Source organism: Pocillopora damicornis, chromosome 4 (assembly GCF_964200805.1).
Source record: "Pocillopora damicornis chromosome 4, jaPocDami1.2, whole genome shotgun sequence".
NCBI lineage: Eukaryota > Metazoa > Cnidaria > Anthozoa > Scleractinia > Pocilloporidae > Pocillopora > Pocillopora damicornis.
The window spans coordinates 26,178,629-26,203,612 of NC_142673.1; the positions used below are offsets into that span (position 1 = coordinate 26,178,629).

The 24,984-nt window shown below is 38.3% G+C and overlaps 1 protein-coding gene, 2 long non-coding RNA genes and 2 pseudogenes across 4 annotated transcripts in view; 4 read left to right on the top strand and 1 right to left on the bottom strand.

Annotated features, from left to right (window-relative positions):
• Positions 1-2,076: 2,076 nt before the first annotated feature.
• Positions 2,077-4,888, top strand: LOC149047426 (uncharacterized). Its single transcript, XR_016186170.1, has 3 exons — positions 2,077-2,122; positions 2,273-2,331; positions 3,158-4,888. It is a non-coding gene; the product is annotated as an uncharacterized LOC149047426 (long non-coding RNA).
• A 5,229-nt stretch (positions 4,889-10,117) lies between these two features.
• LOC149047427 (uncharacterized) lies at positions 10,118-13,446 on the top strand. The gene is made up of 3 exons (XM_089205061.1): positions 10,118-10,776; positions 11,385-11,450; positions 11,647-13,446. Exon 3 carries the CDS (start codon positions 11,661-11,663, stop codon positions 12,558-12,560), a length of 900 nt encoding a protein of 299 aa, XP_089061187.1. The 5' UTR covers positions 10,118-10,776; positions 11,385-11,450; positions 11,647-11,660; the 3' UTR covers positions 12,561-13,446.
• LOC149047428 (uncharacterized) lies at positions 12,797-23,775 on the bottom strand. Its single transcript, XR_016186172.1, has 2 exons — positions 23,115-23,775; positions 12,797-16,282 (listed from the first exon to the last, which is right to left on the bottom strand). It is a non-coding gene; the product is annotated as an uncharacterized LOC149047428 (long non-coding RNA).
• Positions 17,032-17,687, top strand: LOC149047429 (uncharacterized; annotated as a pseudogene).
• LOC149047430 (uncharacterized) overlaps positions 22,848-24,984 on the top strand; it is a 9,011-nt pseudogene continuing 6,874 nt past the window's right edge. Inside the window, exon 1 of the transcript XR_016186171.1 lies at positions 22,848-22,953. The product of XR_016186171.1 is annotated as an uncharacterized LOC149047430 (transcript). The remainder of the gene's footprint in view (positions 22,954-24,984) is intronic.

The window sequence follows — 24,984 nt, forward strand, 5'->3', positions numbered from 1 at the left end:
TAAGCTAACTCAGTCGGTTAGCAAAGCATTGCGTAATGTCTTATTTTGGTAAGAACAATTTTGGCGAAAGTCCAGGATTTGACGCAGTTACGATTTGATTCACAGAAAGTCCGGCCGGTGCAGATCAACACTGTGAGTATTTCCTCTTGCAAAACTTATCAAAATCTTAATAGATAGCAAGTTTTACACTCAAAGCTGTAATTTAAAGCGAGGAATTGGGTCTATAGTGGTTGGCCTTGATTATAAACCTCTCGAAATAATTCTCTAAAGTTCTTAGCACACCACAATCCCAAAAGCCAAAACCCTCGAGAAAAGCTTCTTTCCGCTTTTTTGGCTTGCTTTGGTTGTTCTACTTCCTATATGCGAGTGTTCACTTGATGTTACGGGGATGTCAACCATACCCCTTACAAGCCTTACTGATAACGATTTCTTAAGGACTAGAGTTCAACAGCGGTAACTATTCGTCAAAAGTAAGTCTCCCTAGTTCAAGGATTCATCTAAAGACGCATTAAGAATTCGATACTACTGCTAACATAGCTCAAAGTTTAAGCACCCTGTGCTCGAACTTTTGCAGCCGATCACTAATCCGCTGGAAAGAAAAAAAAATAGATGAATAAACAAATAGCACATCATTTAATGACGATTACCATTTTGCAGACTCAAGCACCTTCGCGATTGAATTTGCATTTGATTGAATAAGAAATCGGCCATGAGTGCTGATAGCAATTTTGTCCAAAAAAAAAACATCGAATCTTAAATGATCATTACGACTGCTAAGAACGGGGGAGGAAAGGATGATCACGACTAGGACGGAGGTGGCCATCTTGTGGAAGAATTAATTCACAGCAATCACAGCGGCAAATCTAGTCACCGATTGAGTTGTTTTCAGTTCAATTACCATATGATTTCTTGATCTTGGAAATAAAATGCTACTTTATATATGAATAGCAATTGTTCTGTAAGAAATACTGAACCCATCAAAGATATGTGGTGTTTGCACCTCATGAAATGGTGGCAACTCGCTTAATTAGAGGGAGGCTTTTGCCGCTTTCACTGATGAGATTCAAGAGTGATCCAAAGTTTGTGTCAAACGCGTCTACTATATTCATATTTCGTTAGGTGTTGCATAAATAGCACGAGTCAGATAATTGTCGTCGGGTAACGATCATCACTAAGAACACTAAAAGAAAAGCAATCGAATTGAGAAAATGAATGTTCCACTTCTCAGTAATCGCACCGATGCTAAAAGCATAGGGGAGTTAAAGATAATATTCTTTATGTGATTGTTTGCGATCGTGTTTGAAGCGCAACCTGCTCTATAGAAATGTAATTACCACGAACACAAACCAGTCATTTTGTTTACCAAATTTTGGATGTTATACCTTGTTGAAATAAATGACAGGCTTGCACGGGTGTATGCGATTGGAGAGATGAACAAAATTAGTAACATGGTGTGACATTTTTGGTTTGTGACGCTTTCACGGCAGTCTCCTTAGTTTGATCAGATAAATTATATATGCTCAAAATTTGAGCATTATGCTTTGAGAGTCACCCCTGAAAGTATAGCATTATGCATAAAATTCTGCTCAACGTAATAACAACTTTTAAGAGAGCCTCAACCTCCCCTCCCCCATTCCTACCACCAAAATCCCTACCACCATTCCTACCAAATTTCAGAATACGATATTTTACTGGATCAAACTCCTTAAGTGAACGCAAAAGAAGGAGGCCCACAGTTGAAATTGCTCAGAATTTATCTCTTGTTGAACTGTTGCATCAAGGGAATTTTTGAGAAGTTTAGTCCTTAAGCCTGCATTATGCTCGATGCTGTGACTGTTTTATGGCCAAAATTATGCCGGCATAATTTATCCGATCCTACTCCATAGTTCCGTCACCCAGTACGTTCTGATGGCAAAGAGAAAACACAATGAACAATAAAAATATATAAATAAATAAAAAATAGCTGGAAAGAAGACTACTCCAACACTGCAGACTTGTAGCTCTTTAATATAGCTTTCCATAGTCGACACAAAGGTTTCATTTCCTTACCTTTCAAATATTTTTGTCTCATCCTAAGCTCAATTCTTGAGGTTGAATCCCAAACTGAAGACGTCGTTACAAGGTAATTTCACCAGTTGACTTTTTCAAATGATTCCGTTGTCGTGTTTTAGAACGAAAGGCTTTCATAAGGCTATCATAAGGCTATCATAAGGCTCTCGTTATGGATCTTGAGGTTTCTTTAGCTTGACTTCATATTTTTAATATTATGAAGGAATCGCTTCACAGAAGACGTGTCAATAGTTAAAAGGACATTTTTCATTCAAAGACTGCGTAAGTGGTGTTTTTTCTCCAATTTTGTTTTATGGTGATAATGTTTTCTCCAAGCTTATATTATCCCAACATTTTCATTAATTCATAGATCTTCCATGCACTTTTGAGTTATGAAAAAGCTTTGTACCCAGCGTTTAAAAAGCGACTCCATCTGTACCAAGATTCCTTATCGATCAAACTCCTCATATGAGCCGTGACGTCTCTGCATGAGGCTCTCTTGTCGTGCTTGAGAACTCAGATCAGTTCCAGTGTTTTAGTCATGGGTTATCAAACGGCTGTGAATATATGAAAGTCATATATTTGAACTGCGGATAAAGACGTGAATATGAAAGCGATCTTCGCAGTTATGAACACTACTTGAGCAGTAGAGAAAAGAAGGCCTGAAAAAAAAAATTCATACCTGTACGGGATGTGAACCCATGACCTCTGCGATACGGATGCAGTGCTCTACCAACTGAGCTAACAAGCCAACTAGGATATGGTTACTGTGTTGGTTCCAAATAAACCTGTGAAGTGGTGAATAAACGGCCGTGAATATATGAAATTCATAAATTTGAACTGCCCGTACAGGCCTGAATTTTTTTTTTAGGCCTTCTTTTCACTACTGCTTAAGAACCAATACAGCTCCCAGTTGGCTTGTTAGTTGGTATCGCAGAGGTCTTGGGTTCAAATCCCATATGGGCCTGAATTTTTTTTCAGGCCTTCTTTTCACTATTGCTTAAGTAGTGTTCATAACTACGAAGATCGCTTTCATATTCATGGGTTATTGGAGTGTAAGCTCTGATATATACTGCATTTTAAGGCTGTTTCGATTATCATTTTCCAGATTTTGCGGACATATGTTGGTTTGTCCACTCAATGTTGTTTTTTTCAAGCAAACATGCTGACAGAAGCAGGTCACAGCTCAGAAAGTGCTGCGAGTGAATACACAACAAACAGCTTACCTGCCGACGAGAACACACCGCTAGTGCGAGAGGATAATTCAAGAAGTCGCCAAGTCAGATGCCGTGAACATTTCAATTGTCGCCATTTCTTACTAATTGGCCTTTCTTTACTGTCTTTTGCTGAGGTGGTTTTGCTTATAGCAGGCGGAATACCTATTTTCATGATTCCTCGCATAGAGCAATTGAAAGTGACTATTTCCTTGAATGTGGTAGAAATTGGGAATTGTTTTTTTTTCCTGGGAATCATTGTAAAATCCCCATCATTCGCCGGTTTCTCAACAGTTCTTAGAGATCTGTGTTTTCTGCCAAATTTTTGGACCCTGCTTTTATTTTTTCTACTCTATTTGATTGGTGACTCAATATATATAAAAAATTATCATAGATCGTACATGAATTGTATTCAACATCGGAGTTTTTGCCCGGATGATACGTATAACGTATTTCAATTAGCCGTTGTTGAAATTATTCTTGAAATATTGAATTTCTTTACAATGATGATATTAGTTGTATTTCTAAATCACACTAATCTTCGTTATACGATATCAGGTCGCGTGTGGGTGTATAGAATGCTTAAGGGAACTTTAGTTATGTTTTGTTTTCGCCTTTTCATCCCCATGGTCTACAACATAACGGTCACAAGTATTTCTTTGATTTCTGTCCGAGATGAAGACAAGATCATACTAAAGGCCCAAATCATTAACGACATTTTGTTATTACCATTTTGCAAAAAAATCATTGAACTCCTTTGGCAAAAAATGTTCTTCGATGAAAAGTGTATCATTGGTAAGATAAGGAGAAACAGAGGTACACGCCAAATTACTTTCGTCGTTTAACTCAATTGTGATTTTCTGCATTTCTGTCAGGTTTATGAAAATGTAGGTTTGTAACACCTGTGGTAATTAGTTTGACAGAACATGTTTAATAAGTTCGTCTATGGAAAGTATTTCAGGAATGCATTGGTTTTCACATCTCGCACCACTATCTTAACCAATCAAGTGCAATTGTGTGTATTTGATATCTCACCAGCGTCAAAGCCGTCTGCAGCTTCGCCCCGAATTATTATTAAAAGTCAAGGTAATTGCGCCCTGACTCTTGATTGAATAGACACCGTTAAATACGACCTAGATCTTTAAAAGGGCTTCAACAGTCATATCTCATTTTTTTCCACTGTATCATAATCATGTGCTTATTCAGACCATAAAATAATCATCAATGCAACTTAATTTATATTTTAGTTACTTAAGGTTTGATTTTCCTGCTTTTTGTCATATTTTGTTACGCTAGTTATTGTTATCAATTTAACGAAGTAGTTGTTATCAGAACTTTTCAGCCACGTTTGTGTCAAATAAGATAAATTATGTAGATAAACTGCTTAATTTGGTTATAGATTAGATGAGGTGATCTTCGCTCCCGCTGAGCGCATAAGGCGTCGACTACAGATCTACACCGGACCCTGCTTTTTATGATGTTCTCTTTGCCTCCAAACGAGTGTTGATCATGTTTGACATTTCTTTCTGGCAATTGAAGAGAGTTCCGGGAAAAGTAGTTACCTCTAGAATTGAAGTAATTTACCCTATATTGTAAAGTAAGTTTAAATAAACTGTTTAACCTTTCGTTAATTTTTGTTATTTATTTGTCTGTATCCATTCCTCTCCATTATGTCTATATTTGGTTAGAGGGGGGGAGGGGGAGAGGGTGGGCACATTGGAATGACCATTGCCGACGGGGACGATTGTTGTGACAGTTTTCTACTCAGTCGAACTTTCCCATGCAGTCATCTTTAAGTACAGGCGACTACATTTTTATGAATACCGTCGGTGAATTACTCCACTTTCACATGAAAATACGTGTGATCTGACGATTTGATATTTTTTTGGACAATCTTAATTGGATCCACGTGCCTTTTTGAACGAGGAAATGGCTAACCGTAAAGTTTCAGTGGCAGAGCTTCAGGGCGCGGAATCCGCAGGTCTGATGTTCTATTTCTGAAACGCTCGTGAAATGACGATAATACATATTTTTAAGTGTGTTCTATATGATTAAGAATTGTTTAGTCTGGTTTGTTACTTCTTTGCACTGAATTAACCCTCTTCTACGTTGAATTACCTGAAAACTGCATTTATCAATCAGAGCTGAGTGATTAGTGCAATTTAACGCTTCAAAATAAGGAAACCAAGACAACAGCTAAAGAAATCTGAAACCAAATTATGATTAAGAAATTGGAGCTGGAGCAATTTTGTGACGAGGAGTATTAAAAAAAAACCCCAATAATTAAACCAGTTGAGCGTGGTACTATGACGTCATCTTTATCTAGCAGAAGTCCCGGATGTACCATAGTTTCGATTTGATCATGGTGCAACTCTCCGAGCAATCGACTAAAACGCAATTTGCATTCACGGAAGCTTTGGGTAGGTGTTGAGCTTTGTTTATAACAAACTATTTCTATCAAGGATACATAACATGAACAACAAGTTATAAGTGATGATAAGAAATGAAAAGATCGCACAGAAATTCGACGCAGAAGAACTGCTTCAGATAGCACAGCTAAGGCGGAAGAAATAAATCTCTTCTAAAGAAGTATACAGCTGCGCTCTTACGTATTATAAATACTTAGATGTTAATGGTTGTTCGTTACGGGTAGCCGAACGAAAAAGAAACAAATTGTTGCAACATCTAACCATAAATCGCAGAGCTCGGGCATGGATAGTCAATGAAAATTATGAGGCAGTACTCTCCAGAGTTTATAGGTCAGGCAGTTAATAGAAAGCTTAGTCCAGCTTAGTGCTGGTTTTTTTGATGCTGCAGAAATTCGTGAAAAGTGCTGACACTCAATTTGAGCTGCGGAGAACCTGCATGTAATCCGCAATCGAAAGATATCACGCTAGCGTCTGCTTGCATCATGATTTGGTTTTAGTAGGCGGCCAACCGAAAAATCGTTTGTCAAACAGAAAATGTTAATGAACTCGAATGGCAGAAAATGGCGTTAGAGACTGATGCAAACTTTCCATAAATTTAGCAAGACTCTTTCGTATATCTATCTATCTACATATCGTGTTTTAGATTCAATCAAATTAAAGCGGATTTTGAGGTGAAACACAACCCGTGACAAGTCCTCGACAAGCCAAGATTAGCTGGCAATGTAAGGATTAATCGGCATTGTCAGTCACCTGATCAGGAATGCTTGTCGTAATATGTTATATTTGTAAGAAGAAATTACTTGAGCGGAAGCTAGTTCCTGAGTTGGCACAGTTTTGATTTGATTTACAGAACGATCAGGTAGATCTTGATCAACGAGGTAAGATTCTCTTTAGCAAGTCTTTAAAAGTTCGACCAAATCTTTTCTGAATGAAAAGCCATTTCTGCATGCAGCCGCAGCTTAGGGTAAACTAAAGCGTTGGGCAAGCCTTCATTTACTTTGCCTTGATTCGATGTAAAATTAAGATGAGTATAACGATTTCGTCCAAAAAACTTCTTACTTCCAAGAAGAGAGAAAGAAAGGATAATAATGGAAAGAGTGGTGGTAGCGATCTCGTAGAAGAATTACTCCACAACAGTTACAGCCGCGAATCTAGTCACCGGCTGAATGGTTTTCAATTTCGATACGAATTCCAAGTTACTTTAAAGCTGGATAGCAGTAGTTCTGTAAGAAATAGTGAAACCATCGGAGATATGCGGTGTTTTTGCCTCATAAAATGGTAACAACTCGCTTAAATTGAGGGAGAGTTTATTGCATTCAATAACGAGATTCAATGATGATCCAAATTCTAATTTGTACAAAACTCAGCTACTGAATTCATATTACGCTAGGTGTTACTTAAATAGCACGAGTCATATACCTACCGCGCGTCTGATAACGATTGTCACTAGAAACACTAAAAGAAGAGTGGTCGATTTGAGAAAATGACAAGAGGAAGATAGATAAATTTAGTAATGATATACTATCCACACAAAGGGAAACGAGTCAAAAACGGGAATTGGCCATATTTTCAATAACAGTTGTAATCCAGTGTTTCGGTACTGTTTCGCATTCGTATGACAAAAGCCCAGCCCAGCGTATCAACCTAGCTCAAAACTTTTGACATTAAAATAGTCAGTCGAAAAACCGCTAAAAAAAGTTGTATGATCCAGTAAATACTCCATCAATCAGTAGCATTTACTTCTACTAATAGTTCGTCTTCCACCCCTCCCAAAGAAATAACAGTCTACCTCTCACCCCTCCCTAAGTACTGATTGACTGCATCCCACCACTCCCTGAGTACTAATGGTGTGTTCCCTCCCTTCCCCCCCCCCCATAAAATGATCCAAAGAAATGTTGGGTAAAAGAAAAGGTCCAAAAACTTATCCAAAAAACGGTCCAAAAAATAGTCCAAAAAAATAGTCCAATGGTCTGAAGGTCCACTCCATATTTTGCCCCATGACTATAACGTTATAAACGATAACAATAATAATTGTTTTACTCGATTTTATGATCGTTTCCATTATTACTATTATCATTATCACAATTATTATTATTATCTTTATTTCAACAAGGGAGATGTGAGTGCAAATTCATTTCTTATGAAAAGCCCTAAAGAAATCTATAGTCAATCACTCCACCTTCCGAGGGTCATCCAAATCATAACCTAGTGTGTGCTTTTTTCAGCTATTGGCTCAAACAGGAGGCATCAGCTGAATAACTCTCTTTCTTCATATTGAATCAGGTAATCATAGTCTAAACCGTTTTAGGTGCTGTTTAACGTATTTAAAATGTGTACCGACTAATTCGATAGCTCTCCACTATAGAAACTAATGCAATAATGCAATTTTCAGGACAAGCCAAGCATGACAAGCAGCTATATATAGTTTTGATAAAGGCGACTCGGGTTTCAACAGTTTTCCATTTGACCTCCAATTCAAGTGATTTTCATATATTCGCACTCGTGGATTCATCACTTCCCGAGTTTATTAAGAACCAACATAATGAACAGCTCTCAGTTGTATCGCAGATTAGGTAGGAGAACGATGAGGGTTGAAACTAAAAAATACAAAATTAAAAGTAAAGGTAAAGAGAGACAGCCAACTTAAAATGACGATACTTACATTGTTACGATTACTCACAAACTGCATTTGACGAGAAAACATTGTCCGAAGACGAAAAGAATAACGTGAGTACTGTTCGAAAGCGAACTGCGACTAGCGCGACTACAGAGAAAAAAAAAGGCCTCCTGAACAGAGAAAACTTAGTTTATATACGCAAGAAAAACTGAAATTAAAGCATGCGAAACGACTACCTGAAAATGTAATCGACGCCAATAATAGCGAATGAAACAATAATAAATGAAAGTATGCGATATGGAAAAGAAAAGAAACCAAATAACTAGTGGAAAAAACACTAGTTGAGACAACGCGAAACAGCAACAAAAATTTAGGGAACACCCTATAATTAACAATATACAACATTCCGCGCGCTAAGATCTTACACAGTCGAACCTGTATCAAGCGGCACCGTATTAAGCTGTCACTCTGTATTAAGCGGTGAGTGGTCAAAGTCCCGAAATTATTTTCTCTTGATCACTGTAATTGTCCCCTCTACTGAGCGGTCACCTCTATTAAGCGGTAGTTGATATTGTCCATCACCTGTATTGAGCGGCCACTGAAAGCGGAACCGCTCAAATAAACTAAAAATAGTTTTTGTAGCGTGATTGATTCCTGATTTCTCTCCCGAAATCAATGATTATGTCAATAATATGTTTGGGCGAGTTTTTGTACACGAGTGGTTAATTATGGCATGAAATTTTTTCGTTTCTTCTATTCCCCCTATTTTGTGGAGCCTGTGTGAGTCGATCAACATGTATTTAGCGATAACCTCGTTTTTTTTCGGTGGATGACCGCTTAATACAGGTTCGACTGTATCTTGCTATACTTCTTACCGGCGCAGTATCACCGTTTCTCAAGAAATTTCCCCCTTATTCATCTTCATTATTCATTACTTAATTTTAAACACTTTTTAGAATAGGTTATTTCCACTCAAACATCATGCGATCAAACGAAGATCACAGCTCAAACATTGTGACAGCAGACGACCATCGAAACATCAGCACCCCAGATGAAACTACTCCACTGACTCAAAGCGGCAGAGAATTGAGTTCACCTTACAAATACTGCCGATATTTCTCCTCTCGGTGTTTCGGTTTAATAGGCTACTTTCTCTTGCTCCTAGTTGAAGTGGTTACGTTTATTTTACACATAATTTACTTATGGCTCACGGTGATTCCACTGTATTCTTGGAAAGTGAAATGTGCAAAGGACTAGACTCATGGTGGGCAAGCATCAAACGAAACATCTCCAGACTTCTACTTGTCTTTACCGGTGACGAAGCTATTCAACCAAAGCTCAAGAGAAATGTTTCATGCATTTGATATCGCTTTTAAATCTATAGAAAACATTAAACTGCTGTATTTTTCTGTCAGTCATTGTGGGAACACTACGGTTAGTTAATTTCTCCAGAGTTCTGAAGAGGCTGATTTATATCGCAAAGTTTTGGACTCTGATACTTTTTCTTATGCTTAATTTGTCATCTGACGTAATCAGTATAACTTTGGAAGTCTTAAAAGATGAGTGTAATGGTAAGCATGGTAATTTTTACTAAGTTGAGCGTTGCTGGAATTGTGATTGAAATGCTGAATGTTTGTACGATGATGATAGTAGTTCCAATTCCGAACTAGGTTACGTGTTTAACTGCTTAACATATATTTTCTTGCCGAGGTGTTTGTGTTTTTTCTTTTTTGTTATCACAAACGATACGTACTTCTGGATCGACCCGCTTCCACGAGAGAGACGAGAGACATACCTCAATGGCTGATACGATCCACCTGCAACCTAAGATTTCACCACGAGCATCTGTTATTCATAGAGAGATTAAAAGTTGCAACTACCTTTGATATTATGGGAACATTAAATTGCAGCGTTTTGTTGTTGGATGCTCAAACGCAGTGTCAAAGAGCGAGAACTTCTTCTTCATTTCCAGTCGCGGTAACAAGTCAAAAACAGAATCAGAGTTGCCACAAAATCAAAAGTGAAGCCTGTTTAGCGAAAAGCGCAGCTTTATATCGGCTCAAGCGGAATAGTCAAAGTTCAAGAATTTCTCTTTTTTATCTGTCGCGGTCAAAGAAAAAAAAATCGAAAATGCGCATTCAAGGGAGACTTTACCTTTTCTACCTGTTCTTTGCTCCGGCTGTCATCTATCTAACTTTCTGGAAAAATGAGAAATTTACCAGCCAAGTTCAGCTTAATTACCTTAAAACAAAGAGGCAAGGGCACCATCCGTTATATTAAGCCTATGATGTAATGAAGTATATTTGAGCAAACTTTTTCAGAGGAAGTCCCGGATTGGATTTAGTTTCGCTTTGATTTTCAACAGCTCAGGAAGAGCAAAGGCGACCTCATTAATGGTTCTCTTCGCTTCTTGGAAAATCATTTAGTTTTCTGCAGATCAAGGCTTTTGTTTAAACGAGACCAAGAGGTAAAGTGCAGCAATATAAAATATTCAGATTACTTATGCCTCAATAGAGCTGAACTTCAATCAGACTGCAACCCAGACAACCAAAGCGGAAGGAATGGTATATCCGATTGGTACAGTCCTATTTCAGCTATTTCGCTCATATCATAGTCGCATGAATAGGAGTAGTTTATTGGATAATCAATACGAAATACTCATTTTGTTTAATTTTCATGACGTGACTCAGCGGTGGTATGATCAGGGGTTAAATCAGGAACTGAAACAAAGCAGGGTGAAGTTTCGTGCATGAGCACAAAGGCAAAATAAACAATTCAGTTTCTCCAGGCCAACAGACAGTAAGTAAGATGAAGCTTCGAAGAGGAATTCAGTCGTGTTGAAAACCTTCAAAGTACCGTAATATCCTCTCAGAACGAAAACCTCGGTGTACTTGGACGGTAGAAGCGTGTCTCGAAGCTAAGATTGTAGTAAAGTTGAGCTAATATCGTCATGGAAAGGGATAAACAAAATGTAAAATCGTCAAATTAATAACCTAATTGTGAATTTAGTATTATTTATTATTAGTATTCATTTAATCATTTCTTGATTTCTTTGTTCTTTTTATCGTCTTCTAGAACTTCTCCGAACATATTGACAAAGCTGATTTGGGTTTATTCTCACTGCACAGCAATTAGATTTCGGTAAGTGCCAAGGGATATTTCAGTGACATATCGACATGTTTTGGCGTATCTCGGTTAATTACGATTCGAGTATTGTCTCTGTCATGGTCTACTGGGTAGCATTTGAGATTAATGTGACCGTTTCAGTCAGGATTGTCCGTAGTTTTCATTTTCGAAGGAGTTTCTGATGAATTGACTTTATCCACCCCGAACCTAGATTCCCCAAGAACCATGAATGAGACGGAGAAGATGGCCTCGATAATATCAACTGAGGTGGAGTCAAACCGTCAACGAAAGTGCACTTGCTGCAAGCCCTCCCTCGGCCGGATGATTTTCATGATTATGAATTGTTTGCTTTTGCTGGCTGAATTAGTGGTTACTTTCACTTTCATTTATTATTTTGGAAAATCAGTATCGCCCGTTTTCACTTCTGAGAGTTACTTAAAAACCACGAATGTATCATCTAACACCAAAAATGCCTCTCACGTATTTCCAATACAGCTTGTGCGCTACTTCGGCATGACAGAATCTTACTCCAGACTGATTATGGCCTTAAATTGTTTGGACACAGTGAACTGTTGGATCTTTCTTGGAGCAGTTTTCATATCTCCGCATTTCACCGGCTTCTGCCCTATGATGAAAAATCTTATTCGTTTGCCGAAATTTTGGACCTTACTATTTGTATTTGTGCTCTTTGTCATAGGGAATGTTATTGAGAGTACAAGTTCCTCAATCGTCGCATCCGTATACAAATTTAGAGCTATGGTAGCGGTTTGCTTTACGTTCTCCCTGAATGCGTTTTTTGTAACAATGATTCTTGGAGTTCTGAACGAAATGAAAATCTGCCATATGGCACCGGGGCAAGTGCACTTAATATTGAAGGGGGCACTGATTATCTTCTGCTTTCGATTGCTTGTATATTTGATTAATACAATACTTTATTTAGCTGTAATCTTATATTTAATCGCTGGAGTGAAGGATAGCTATTGGCGGAAGGGAGGTACGTTTACAACCTGTGTAAGTAGTTTTCTTTTCTTGCCTTTTTACAAAAAAGGAACTGAACTTGTATGGACAAAAATATTTCATGACGACAAGTACACTATAGGGAAGATTAGAGGCCCTGAAAGATAAAACAGTGATAAAATGTGATAAAAAATGAAGCAAACTTTTCTCCATGCAAAATTAAAATTACACGCGAAAGAAGAAGCCTCTAAAATGTACCTCGCTGGCAACGTATTTCAGTCGGTTGTACACAACTAGTATCTGAGAGTAGGGTTTCGAATCCCTTCGAAGCCTGAGTTTTTTTCAGGCTTAGCTTATTTTCACGTTTGCTTTCATGACAGCTAACCAGCGAGGATCATTGCTCTAACTGGTTTTTATTCGCAGGTCAAATGAACAGTATTTTGTATGCAAGTCAAAGAAAACAATGCAAGGTTATGTAAGCATAGCAACATCAAAGTATAGTCTGTACCCCACTCCACCAGGTATCATCCCATTTTCTGCTGCTTGAAACGACGGAGATGATTTGTAATAGCTTTGAGTGAGGTACTGTCGAATGAATGGGAAGAAGCAAAAGAGACTCTCAATGAAAGCTGGTAATAAACATTTGTCAGCATTACGTGACACTGAAAGGTCATTGATACGCTCGTTTCAATGTATTAAAATTCTAAGATGGCTCCGAGGCTGGAGGAGGGGAGGGGGAAACAAAAGAAATATATCATTCATCCCTCAACCTTAATGTGATTTCTTTTCTTTTTTTCCCCCAAGCCTCGGAGCCAAGTTTTAATTTTAATATTTTTAAATTGGTTTACTGAACACTCATACGCTTACTTATATTTTCTTCGCTGCGAGAATCATTTTCCTCTCGTGGAAAACTCGGTCAGCGACAACAATAGAGACAACAGCCTAAATTCTTTCAAAAGGAGAAAGAACAATAAAAAAGGCAATACTCGTCCTTATATATTTGATGTCGACGTAAGGTTCGTTATTCGAAAGAAGAACTTTTCGAGGAAGTCGAGGATATATTGGAGGATTTGTCTTTGAATAACGATTTGCGGTGATAAATGGTAAGTACTTTTTCTCCTGGGCGCTTAGTAAAGTTTAATACTTCCGCCGTCGAGGGCTTTCTTTGCACACACCGCAACGGCTTACTAAATATAACGATGGAAATTTTTCAAAGATTCTTTAGTACGCTTCAATTAAGCCACCTTAAAAAACTTAAGTAGATGGAGTGTTGATCTCCAAATTTTGGTAAAATTTTGAGATCTGTTCATGTGAGACGGAAGTTATACCTAGTTATCGAAATGTCGTCGGTCGCAAAAGCCGAAATCCTGATGGCCAGGCTGAAAAATGTTCGCATTTTAAAAAGGCCTTGAACATGGAAGAGAACCTCAGAAACGACAAAACGCAAGCTCGAAACTGAAATTCCTTGTGCTCGAAAATTCCTGTTAAGTCATAGACTTTTTTTCAACTTAATATATCCCAGAATGCAAATATTAATGCCAATATTGAAATAATCGTCTTTCAATTTCACGTAAGAATTAACCTTCCACCGAGTTTCACGATAACTGAATGAAAAGTTGAGATAGCAAATGGTCACCGTTTGGATGAATCTTTACATCGCATATTGAAAAATTTTTTTGTAGAAGGGAAAAACTCTCTAAACTATTCAGCAAAAGTTAATAGATAGAAGAGAACAAGAGGATCAAGTTAGCTCAATTTATCAATTAATCAAGTTAGCTTAGTGGTCCGGGTTCGAGCCCAGGCCGGAGTCATTGTGTTGTGTTCTTAGGCAAGACACTTTACTCTCACAGTGATCTCGTCACCCAGGTGTACAAATGGGTACCAGCAAATATGCTTGGGGTAACCCTGCGATGGAATAGCATCCCATCCAGGGGGGAGTAGCAATACTCCTAGCCGCTTCATGCTAAGGAAGATTGGAGAGATGAACAAAATTAGTAACATGGCGTTACGTTAAGATAATCTTCTTTATGCGATTATATGCGATCGTGTTTGAGGCACAACCTGCTCTATAGAAATCCACTTACCACGAACACAAACAAGTCATTTTGTCCACCAAATTTTGGATGTTATACCTTGTTTAAATAAATGACAGGCTTACACGGGTGGATGCGATTGGAGAGATTAACAAAATGAGTAACATGGCGTGAGATTTTTGGTTTGTGACGCTTTCACTGCAGTCTCTTTAGATTGGTCAGATAAATTATATATACTCGAAATTTGCTCAACGTAACAACAGCTTTTAAGAGACCCACAACCTCCCCTCCCCCATTACTACCACCAAAATCCCTACGACCATTCCTAACGAATTTCAGAACACAATATTTTACTGGATCAAATTCCTTAAGTGAAAGCAAAAGAAGGAGGCTCACCGTTGAAATTGTTCAGAATTTATCTCTTTTTGAAATGTTACATCAAGGGAATTTTTGAGAAGTTTAGTCCTTTAGCCCGCATTATGCTCGATGCTGTGACTGTATTACGGCCAAAATTATGCCGGTATAATTTATCTGATGCTACCTCTTAGTTCCGTCACGCAGTACGTTCTGATGGAAAAGAGAAAGCACAACGCATGAAAAAAAAAAATACATGAAAATAGCTGGAAAGAAGAACACTCCAACACTGCAGACTTATAGCTCTTTAATAAAGCTTTCCATATTCGACACAAAGGTTTCATTTCCTTACCTTTCAAATGTTTTTGTCTCATCCTAAGCTCAGTTACCGAGGTTGAATCCCAAACTGAAGACGTCGTTACATGGTAATTTCATGAGTGGATTTTTTCAAATGATTCCGTTGACGCGCTTTAAGAACGAAAGGCTTTCATAAGGCTATCATAAGGCTATCATAAGGCTATCATAAGGCTATCATAAGGCTATCATAAGGCTATCATAAGGCTATCATAAGGCTTTCATAAGGCTATCATAAGGCTATCATAAGGCTATCATAAGGCTATCATAAGGCTATCATAAGGCTATCATAAGGCTATCATAAGGCTTTCATAAGGCTATCATAAGGCTATCATAAGGCTATCATAAGGCTTTCATAAGGCTATCATAAGGCTATCATAAGGCTATCATAAGGCTATCATAAGGCTATCATAAGGCTCTCGTTATGGATCCTTGGGTTTCTTTAGCTTGACTTCAAAGTTATATATTTTTAATATTGCACAGGAATCGCTTCACAGAAGACGTGTCAATAGTTGAAAGGACATTTTTCATTCAAGGACTGCGTAAGTGGTGTTTTTCCTCCAATTTTGTTTTATAGTGGTAATGTTTTCTCCAAGTTTGTAGTATCCTAACATTTTTATCAGTTCATAGATCTTCTGTGCACTTTTGAGTTACAAACAGCTTTGTACGCAGCGTTTGAGAATCGACTCCATCTGTACTAATATTCTTTAATCAATCTACTTCTCATATGAGCCGTGACGTCTCCGCACAAGGCTTTCTTGCCTGCCCTTTTCCAAACTACATGCAGATGCTGGATCATGAAAATATCCCTGAGAGATAAAATGGACGCCCACCTATCATTCTGGTGACCATGAAAGCGCATGACCAATTTTCTGTTGTGTTTACATGGAACGTCGTGTTTCAGAACTCAGATCAGTTCCTTTACCTCACTTCTGCTCCCTCCTATGATTGTGGTTTTGTCTTAGGACAAAGATATATAATGACAATATAGATATATATATATATATAGGATTGGGCATTTTGCAGACAAGTTAAGGCCAGAACCCATGCACTGTGAGATCAATGCCTGGCAGCATTATATTGATCTCCTGTTCTTAGAGGTAGTAAGAATAAAAAAGTTTGATCCTTTTGTTTCTGCCCTGGCAGCACCTGTAGGGAATAGAGATGGAGATGTTAAGGAGGGACAACCCCAAAAGACTCTTTTGAGGGTTTCTGATATAGACAGTGTTGTGGAGCGTGCTAAAAAGCAGGAAATGTTGCAGAAATCAGAGGAGGACCTAAAACAATGCCTGCCAAAAGACAGGTTTTCCTCATGTAAGGCATGCATCAGGTAGGGGGGGGGGGGGGTGGACTGGGATACTTGGCTTCAAGAGTAAAAGAACATTTTAGTGATGAAACTAACAGGTATAACAAGTTACCAGATAGGCTTATTGGCAATCAAGCTATTGCATTGGCTCGATATTACTATCGTTTAGTTGGCACTTTAGAAAGTGAATATGAAACAGAGGCACAAACAATACAACGACTGGCTCTTAGCAAGATAGGTGAGTATCTGAGGAATGCTGGGGGCTTTTCAATAGAGTAGAGACCAATTCTGCTCAGGTTGCAGAACTGAAAGAAATGTAAACGTTTGAACGTGTCCTTTAGTAGCATGTCGTAATGATGTGGGATATTGATCAAATGAAGCCTTTAAGTGCTACTGTGGTTCTTTCTTTATTCACTCCGAGCTTTCGCCGTTCTACGGCGAAAGCTCGGAGTACGGCCGTAGAACGGCAAAAGCTCGGAGTGAATAAAGAAAGAACCACAGTAGCACTTAAAGGCTGCATTTGATGAAAGAAATGTGTAATATGTATTTTAAACTGATGTCTTTGTTTTTTTCATCCAGCGTTAATGTCACAACATGGACAATTGGATATGCCATTCCCTATCATGCAAATTTGCTGTTTACAATGCAAGGTATAGGTTGGGCTATGGCATTGTCTCTTTGCAGGCTAAAGAGGCCAAACATTCTGGAGTGAAGGAAGATTTGACCTTAACTAAGCGGTCAAATGTAAGTACTGCCACTGGTAAATGGTGGCAAGTAATGTGAAGTAATTATGTTCGCTCATTTTACCTCCCAGAACATCAACCAATGCCCTCTTCTTATACCTCACACTACCAATCACGTTCTCCACCACACTGTTACCAATCAAATGTTTGTAATTGAGGTAGAAATAAAGAAAACGATTTGCTCAGTTGTCAAGTTTGTTTGTCTGGTATTGACCTTGTGACTTGTGCAAGCAGCAGAGGTCTGACAGAATCAGTGTTGTGTGCACTAAAACCTGTTGTCTGTAAACAGTGCAATACTTGCTTTGCTGATAACCTATCATTGTCGTCTCATTTAAAGTTCTGCAATGCCACTGAGGTAAGAAGTGTAGCTATCAAGCCAACTTTGATGACAGTACCTAGTTTAAAGGAAGCTTTACGTAGTAGAGGATTAAGCACTGCAGGTACTAAGGAAATTCTAGTTAAGCGCCTTGCATTGGCTGGGGAGGGGTTGTTGAATTTTTTTTAAATCAACAGTTTAAATCTCCCAAAATATTTGATTTGAAAGTTATTTTTCTTGGTCAAGTTGGTGCACAATAAGGCATACTTGTTATGAGAATGATAACTAGGCTCTCAACAAATTCTGTGTACCAGTAATGTGAGTAATATACCTACTTCATAAGAAAAATATATTTAAATTGGTGCAAAAATTTTTTAAATAAGCTATGTTTGTCAGAGGTTAAACCTGTCCAAATGCAAAAGTACTATTGTCACTGATATCACTTGGTATGCCCTGATATATTACATATAAAACTTTATAAACCCATTAATTTTTTTTACTGACTTGCATTTTAGGGGCTGGGTTTCTGCTCTAATGAATTTATGGAATTTTGTACTTAAGTGGTTTGACCACTTAAGAACAAGTCTCTGTAAGAATCAAACATCTTGGCAAATGAAAATTTTCAACCCCCCTTCAAATTTTGCATGCAGTTAGGCACTCAGGGGGGATGCACAAAAATGCTCTTTTTAAAGGGCGCAGCACTCTTGTTACCATGGTAACCACGGCTGCTTGTTCGAGGCCTGGGGCCTCATTTTCATACAAAAACGTCTCAAAAAAAAGAGTGAAATGTTTATTTCTCTATCTCAACCTAAATACAACATAACAACAATAACAATTTGGCTATGTTTGCATCGAATGTTCTCGACAACAAATGTTTCAGAAAAATGAAACATGTAAAGCTTTGAAAGAATGTCATCTTATGAGCAATATCCCGAAGAGAAATCTCGCCTCTGGTTGTCATCTTTTTAAAAAAAAAAAATGATCAACCTTCATGGAGGACTACTCGACGTAACTACAAACATATACCTCAAATCGTGTGCATATCATCCAGATTCCGAGTGCTGCTCCTTCTTTCATGGGAATTTGAGCGATCTGGAGTCCTCTGAGGATACACTGCTATACTTGTATGTCATTTGAAACATGTTAAGTCGGCTGATCTACATGAAACTATCCTCACACCGGTCGTTTGTCATAAACATGTACGTTATCACGTTGGCGTGACACTGTATTTCTCCGTGAAGTTTCTATCGGTCGCTCCAAAAACTGATATTTGTATATATGTCAGCAGATTTCCTCGCACTCTGAACTAAAAACAACCGAAAAAAAAGAGGAAAACCACGATTGAACGCTCGTAAACACTGAGAATCTGAGAGTATCAATCGTAACCTGTCAGCGGCAGTACTAGATCTGGATGATATGCACACGATTTTTTTTTAAAAAGATGACAACCAGAGGCGAGATTTCTCTTCGGGATATTGCTCATGAGATGACATTCTTTCAAAGCTTTACATGTTTCATTTTTCTGAAACATTTGTTGTCGAGAACATTCGATGTAAACATAGCCAAATTATGCAATAAGATAGAATTCCGTGAGCTATATTATTGCAGTCGCTACGCGCTAGACAAAATCTGTGAAATTTACACTTTCAATCGGGGACGTAGGACGCATGGACGTGGGACTCGGGACGCGCGTGGACTCGGGGACGTGATCAACAAACAACACCTGAATTTGTAAAGTGTAATTCTCGGTGGTCTCGACTGAAGGTGTAATATGCTGGAGAGCTTGTCGGGTGACGCTACATCGAACGTGTTGTAAAAGGTAAGAGGACACGGTAATTTTGGTTAGCGGGGAAATTATGAAACCTGCAAATATTACGAAAGCCCGTGAAAGGATGACATCTAAAAACTGAAGGCAAACTTTGAATAAGACACTAGTATGCGTAATGATGGCGGCGACTAACCAATCTTCTTTAAAGAAATCGGAGATTGACTTCCTTGAGGAAAACCTTGAAAATTGTTCTGTTGAAAACCGGTACTTCGTAGGTTATTTCGATGGAAAAAGAGACAAGTTCGAGGATATGCTCAAGAGTTTTCTTCTTAGTAGTTCCACATGCTTTGTAAAGAAGGCCTTGCACGCAAAGGACTTAAATCACAAGCGGTTTTCGAAAAATGGTGGGCAGTTTCTTTTATTTTTAACTGAATTTTTGCTTTTATCAATTCGGTGTGGGCCTCGTAGAGACTCGATCTTTTGAAGGCAATTTTGTAAAAACTTACGCAAAAAGTGTTGAAATATTTAAAAGTATATCATATAAAGAAAAGCACTCGGAAAATAATCTAAGTGCGTAATCTAGTATACCGAAATACTTTTTCAAATTATGCATTTGCAGCGTCTCCCGTCTTTGAACACAACGGTGATAATGTACCGATCCAATTTTTCGGCAAACCGTTTACCATCTAAGCAATTAAACTCGGCATTGCCTCCACACACCAACAAAGGTGAGAATTCTATTTGAAAACAGAGTTTGAAATATAATAAAACGTACCAATAGCATTCGATTTTTGCATAACCCGCGAAACTGTTTTAATTTTTTTAGGTATTTTAGTGGAGGAATCCATCGAACTTTTTGCATACTGAGGAAATAAAATCGGGAAGGTCATTTACATCCATTTACTTCAGAATTCCCCATTAACGTAGGGTGTATACAATTCCTGAAATTCCCGTTCGTTATTTCATGAATCATTTGACGTTTCAGTGTTAACAAATTTTTCGTATTACGTAAGTAAAAAACATTGAACTTCTCTGAACGGACTCAACGCTGCAAGGAGAATCTTTCTCATAATTTACTTTTTAAGAGACGAAGTTACCGTCTAAAATTCGAACGTTACTGTTAGGCTTATTGGCACATTGATAACTAAGTAAAAAGCACAAACATACTGAAAAAATTCTTATCTGTTTTTGTATATCTTTATCTGTGAGCCACATGTGACTAAACAAAAACAGAGAAGTATAGATTGATGGCTTGTTTTCATGAATCTAGGATTTTGGGAATCGCTATAAACTACACGATCACGCATTTAGTAATATTTCTTCTTCTAATGATTGATACTGGAAGAAAATAGTAACGGTGTCATGCTATTTATGTGCCCGTTATAAAAATATTTGTATTCGCATTTAGCTCACGGGCAAAAATCCCGTGAAAATTGTTCAAAAGAAATGTCACAGTAGTTATTTTATGACAACCACAAAATACTCAAAACAAAATCAAGAAACTGCCGCAGAATCTCAAGGCTCCTTTGTTCAGGACGATCTTGTACATCTCAGGCTTGAACATTTCGTGGGAACAAGTGTTGAAGCTGAGATAACCTAATTTAAATTTAATCGCTCTACTATAAACTTGTGTGTTTGACCCTCGACGAACGCCTTCGATATAGCGTCACCCGAGCTTCTCAGTAGTAGCCGATGATTTCCAGCGTCCATGGTTCGGCTGGATATGTTTTCTTGCCTGTTTGACCGTGAGAACTCTGGGTACAAAAAAGTTTCGACGCAGAGGGTTTTAAACATCGTGAGCAGCCATGGAGGACTTTCCTGGTAAGTAACTGCGTTTTCTTCGTTATTCTTCTTTAGCAAGGATAAAGCACTGATGTTAAAGGATTGAGAAGAAAACACAGTTACTTACCAGGAAAGTCCTCCATAGCTGCCCACGATGTTTTTGACAGTTTCAAGACCCCCTGCATTGAAACTATTCTGTACCCAGAGTTCTCACGGTCAAACAAGCGAACAAACATGTCCGGCCGAACCATGGACGCTGAAAACCATCGGCTACTACTAACAAGCTCTCCAGTATAAAATAGCTTTCTCGAGACCACCGAAAATTATACTCTACAAATTCAGTGCAAATGTCAAGTGTTATTTGTTTATCACGTCCCCGAGTCTTCGCGCGTCCCCGAGTCCTTGCATCCCACGTCCCCGAGTCCCACGTCCCCGAGTTGCACGTCCCCGGGTTGCACGTCCCCGAGTCTCACGTCCCCAAGTCTCTCGTCCCCGAGTCTCAAGTCCCCAAGTCCCACATCCCCGAGTCTCACTTCCCCGAGTCTCACTTCCCCGAGTCCCACGTCCCCGAGTCCCACGTCCCCGAGTCCCACGTCCCAGTCCCACGTCCCAGTCCCACTTTTAGTCACAGCCAGAGTGTACAGTATATACGTGTTGTTTTGTAAATAACACAGTAACGTATTTCAACTTGTTTGTGTGCCCTTTTAAGAAACGCGATATGTCTGTAATGTAATGACTAGAGAGCCAAACTTTATTCTTTAATTTTGATCTTCTCCACGCAGTGCGTAGTTCATGACCTAATATTTCAACGAAAATTATTAAGAAGGCGCCTTCCGATCACCTTTGTTTACTTTGCAAGTCACGCAAGCACGCAAGCGTTACGACCGATCACGTTTACGCAGCGTTTTAGGACAACTCGGCATCTATTCTCCATTCAGTTGTTATGAAAACCTGAAATCATAAACGTAAAGGATAAACAAACGAAGTTTGAACGGTCAAAAGGAGATATTAGTCGAGTTTCAGAATTATGCAAATCATCATTGACAAGAGCGCATTTGAGCAAGCACAAGGATTTGCGATGTTTTTAAGATGTTGGTGGATGAAAGCTAAGATATAGCCGCGGGTTTGAGGCAATCGGTGACCTCATTGATGTATAAACTATACACTGGTATGCTTTTTTAGCCCGATTAATGCCTGAATTTTGAGAATTCTTTCGTACAAATTGGTGAATTTTGATATGCAAATTAAGGTCGAAGAGAAGGCTCTCCTCTGATCACGCTTGTATGAAAAATGTTTCACCTGAAGTTTTCATATTTTGTCTGTGAACTAACTGAAGGTACCTTGTAACTTGTAACAAGATAGAATTCCGTGAGCTATATTATTGCAGTCGCTACGCGCTAGACAAAATCTGTGAAATTTACACTTTCGATCGCTGTCCACACGGGTGTTCTAGCCAAAAATCATTTTTGGCTTGTGACGACGCAAAAAAAGAGAATTGGAGAAAACTAAACTATTTTTGAAACATGTGTCCTAAACCCTTTTCATGGGCAAAAAAGAAAAGAAAACTTTTTTCCGACGGGAAGTCGATAGGACCGCTCTTAGCGAGAGCGGCACTTAATCAACATGCAAGACGATACAAGACTACCGAAAAACTCCCTTTTCTTTTGGACCGCGTATGCATTCCGAACACTATGATTGACAGCTGTCAGAAACACTACAATAGTTATTCATAAACCGTTTGTTCTGGAAAGTAGATAAATGTAATCTTAAAATAACCTAGCTCAGTCAGTTAGCAAAACATGACGTAATGTCTTATTTTAGTAAGAACAATTTTAGCGAAAGTCCAGGATTTGAACGCAGTTACGATTTGATTCACAGAAAGTCAGGCCAGTGCAAATCAACACTGTGAGTATGTCCTCTTGCAAAACTTATTAAAATCTGAATAGATAGCAATTTTTACACTCAAAGCTGTAACATAAAGCAAAGAATTGGGTCTATAGTTGTTCGCCTTGATTATAAACCCCTCGAAATAATCAAGGACTAAAAAGTAACACTAGACGGCATACCGTGTTTCTCCAAACGCTTCCTCCTTGTCTGGCTGCCTCCTGCTCGCCTTGTAGCAGAACATATGCGGACCAAAGTGGAGGATTCTTTAGCTGTTAAAGATTGCCATTGAATAAGCCATTTCTGCTATCCCTCGACAGGGCGATGAAACAGGTTTCGCATGAGGTTTGCCCTGATCATTTTAGGGAACTTTGTAAATTACCAATAGTTGTCCAAATGAATACACGTAAATTATGATCACTGAGGTGCTCGGTTTCCGACTAGACTTCACTGGCAAAAAGTGTAGTGATCTAAATTTCGTAAACAGAAATGTCATTGTCGACGAAGCAGCGGTCGTGTTTGTGTTTGAAACACAACTCTTATATCCATGCGACCTTTGCCACAGTGTAAAGATATTCCGGCTGAAATTAAGCTGATGTGAGCGCTATCCATGATGATAATAATAATATACGTAACATTATTAACAATAACAATAACGTTATTTATACTAGTTTTCATGCTCATTTTCATATTTACTGTTATCATTATCACCATTTACACTATGTTTATTTCAACAAGGGAGATGTGAGTGCAAATTCATTCCTCATGCAAGTTCATTTCATTTGAAATCACTCAACCTTCCGAGGGTCATCCAAATGATATCGTAGTGTGTTAATTTTTTTAGTTATTGGCTCAAAGAAGAGGCATCAGCTGAATAACTCTCTTTCTTCATATCGGATCAGGTAATTATAGTCTAAACCGTTTTAAGTGATGTTAAACGTATTCAAAATGTATTTCGACTGATTCGATTACTCTTAGCTACAGAAACTACTACTGAATGCAATAATGCAATTTTCAGGGCAAGCAAAGCAGATATATAGATAGTTTTGATGAAGGAGACACGAGTTTTAAGTTTTTCAATTGACCTCCAATTGAAGTGCATACGGAAATGTTATATTCAGTGTTTTCTTTAGAGAATCATCTTTTGATGTTGTACAATAAACATATGATACACCTTTTTCAAGCGTTATTTGTCGAGATATACCTGCTGACGACCAGTTTGGGTCAGTCGACATATCAAAATTAGGGTCTTTCCGCGTTGTTTGATCAGTCGAAGCGGTTATTGTTATCATCAATAACTTGGACTTTTAATATATGAAAATCACATATGTGAACTGCGGACTAATAAATGTATGTAAGAGTGACCTTGGCAGTGATGAAGATTACTTAAGCATTAGTGGAAATAAAGCTTGAGAAATATTCAGGGCTAAACAGGAGTTAAATCAAAGATTCAAAGTGAAGCCTTGTTACTCTCCCAAGCTTGTTTAATAATAGTAATGTTTTCTTTAGGTTCGCAGTATTTCAGCAAATTTGTCAGTTCACTGATCTTCCATGCAGTAAGTGTACGGTAAAGTTAACAGATAAACTCGATACCCAACGTTCATAAGCGTTTCACTCCATCTGTGCTGGTATTCTTTAATCGGTCAAACTTGTCATTTAATAATCGGGATTGAATAAGAAGTAAGAAATCGGTAAAGTCAACAGTCACCTGATCTGGAATGCATGTCACAAATTGTTATATTTGTAAGGACAAATTGATTTTGGTAGAAGATTTAGATTTGACGCAATTTCTATTTGAATTACAGAAGAGTTAGGCAGATCTAAATCAGCGCGGTAAATATTCTCTCTAGCAAATCTCAGGAAACTGAACCAAAATCTCTTCTGAATATATGACAAGACAAGACAAGACAAGACAACTTTATTTTACCAGGGTAGCCCAGTCAGCTGCAAGGCCTGTATCCTTAGGGGCCCTGGGTTCAATAAAAATTACATATAAACATTTACAATAAGATTACAAGGTTAGGTAAAATTTGCTAAAATTTACAAAAGGGG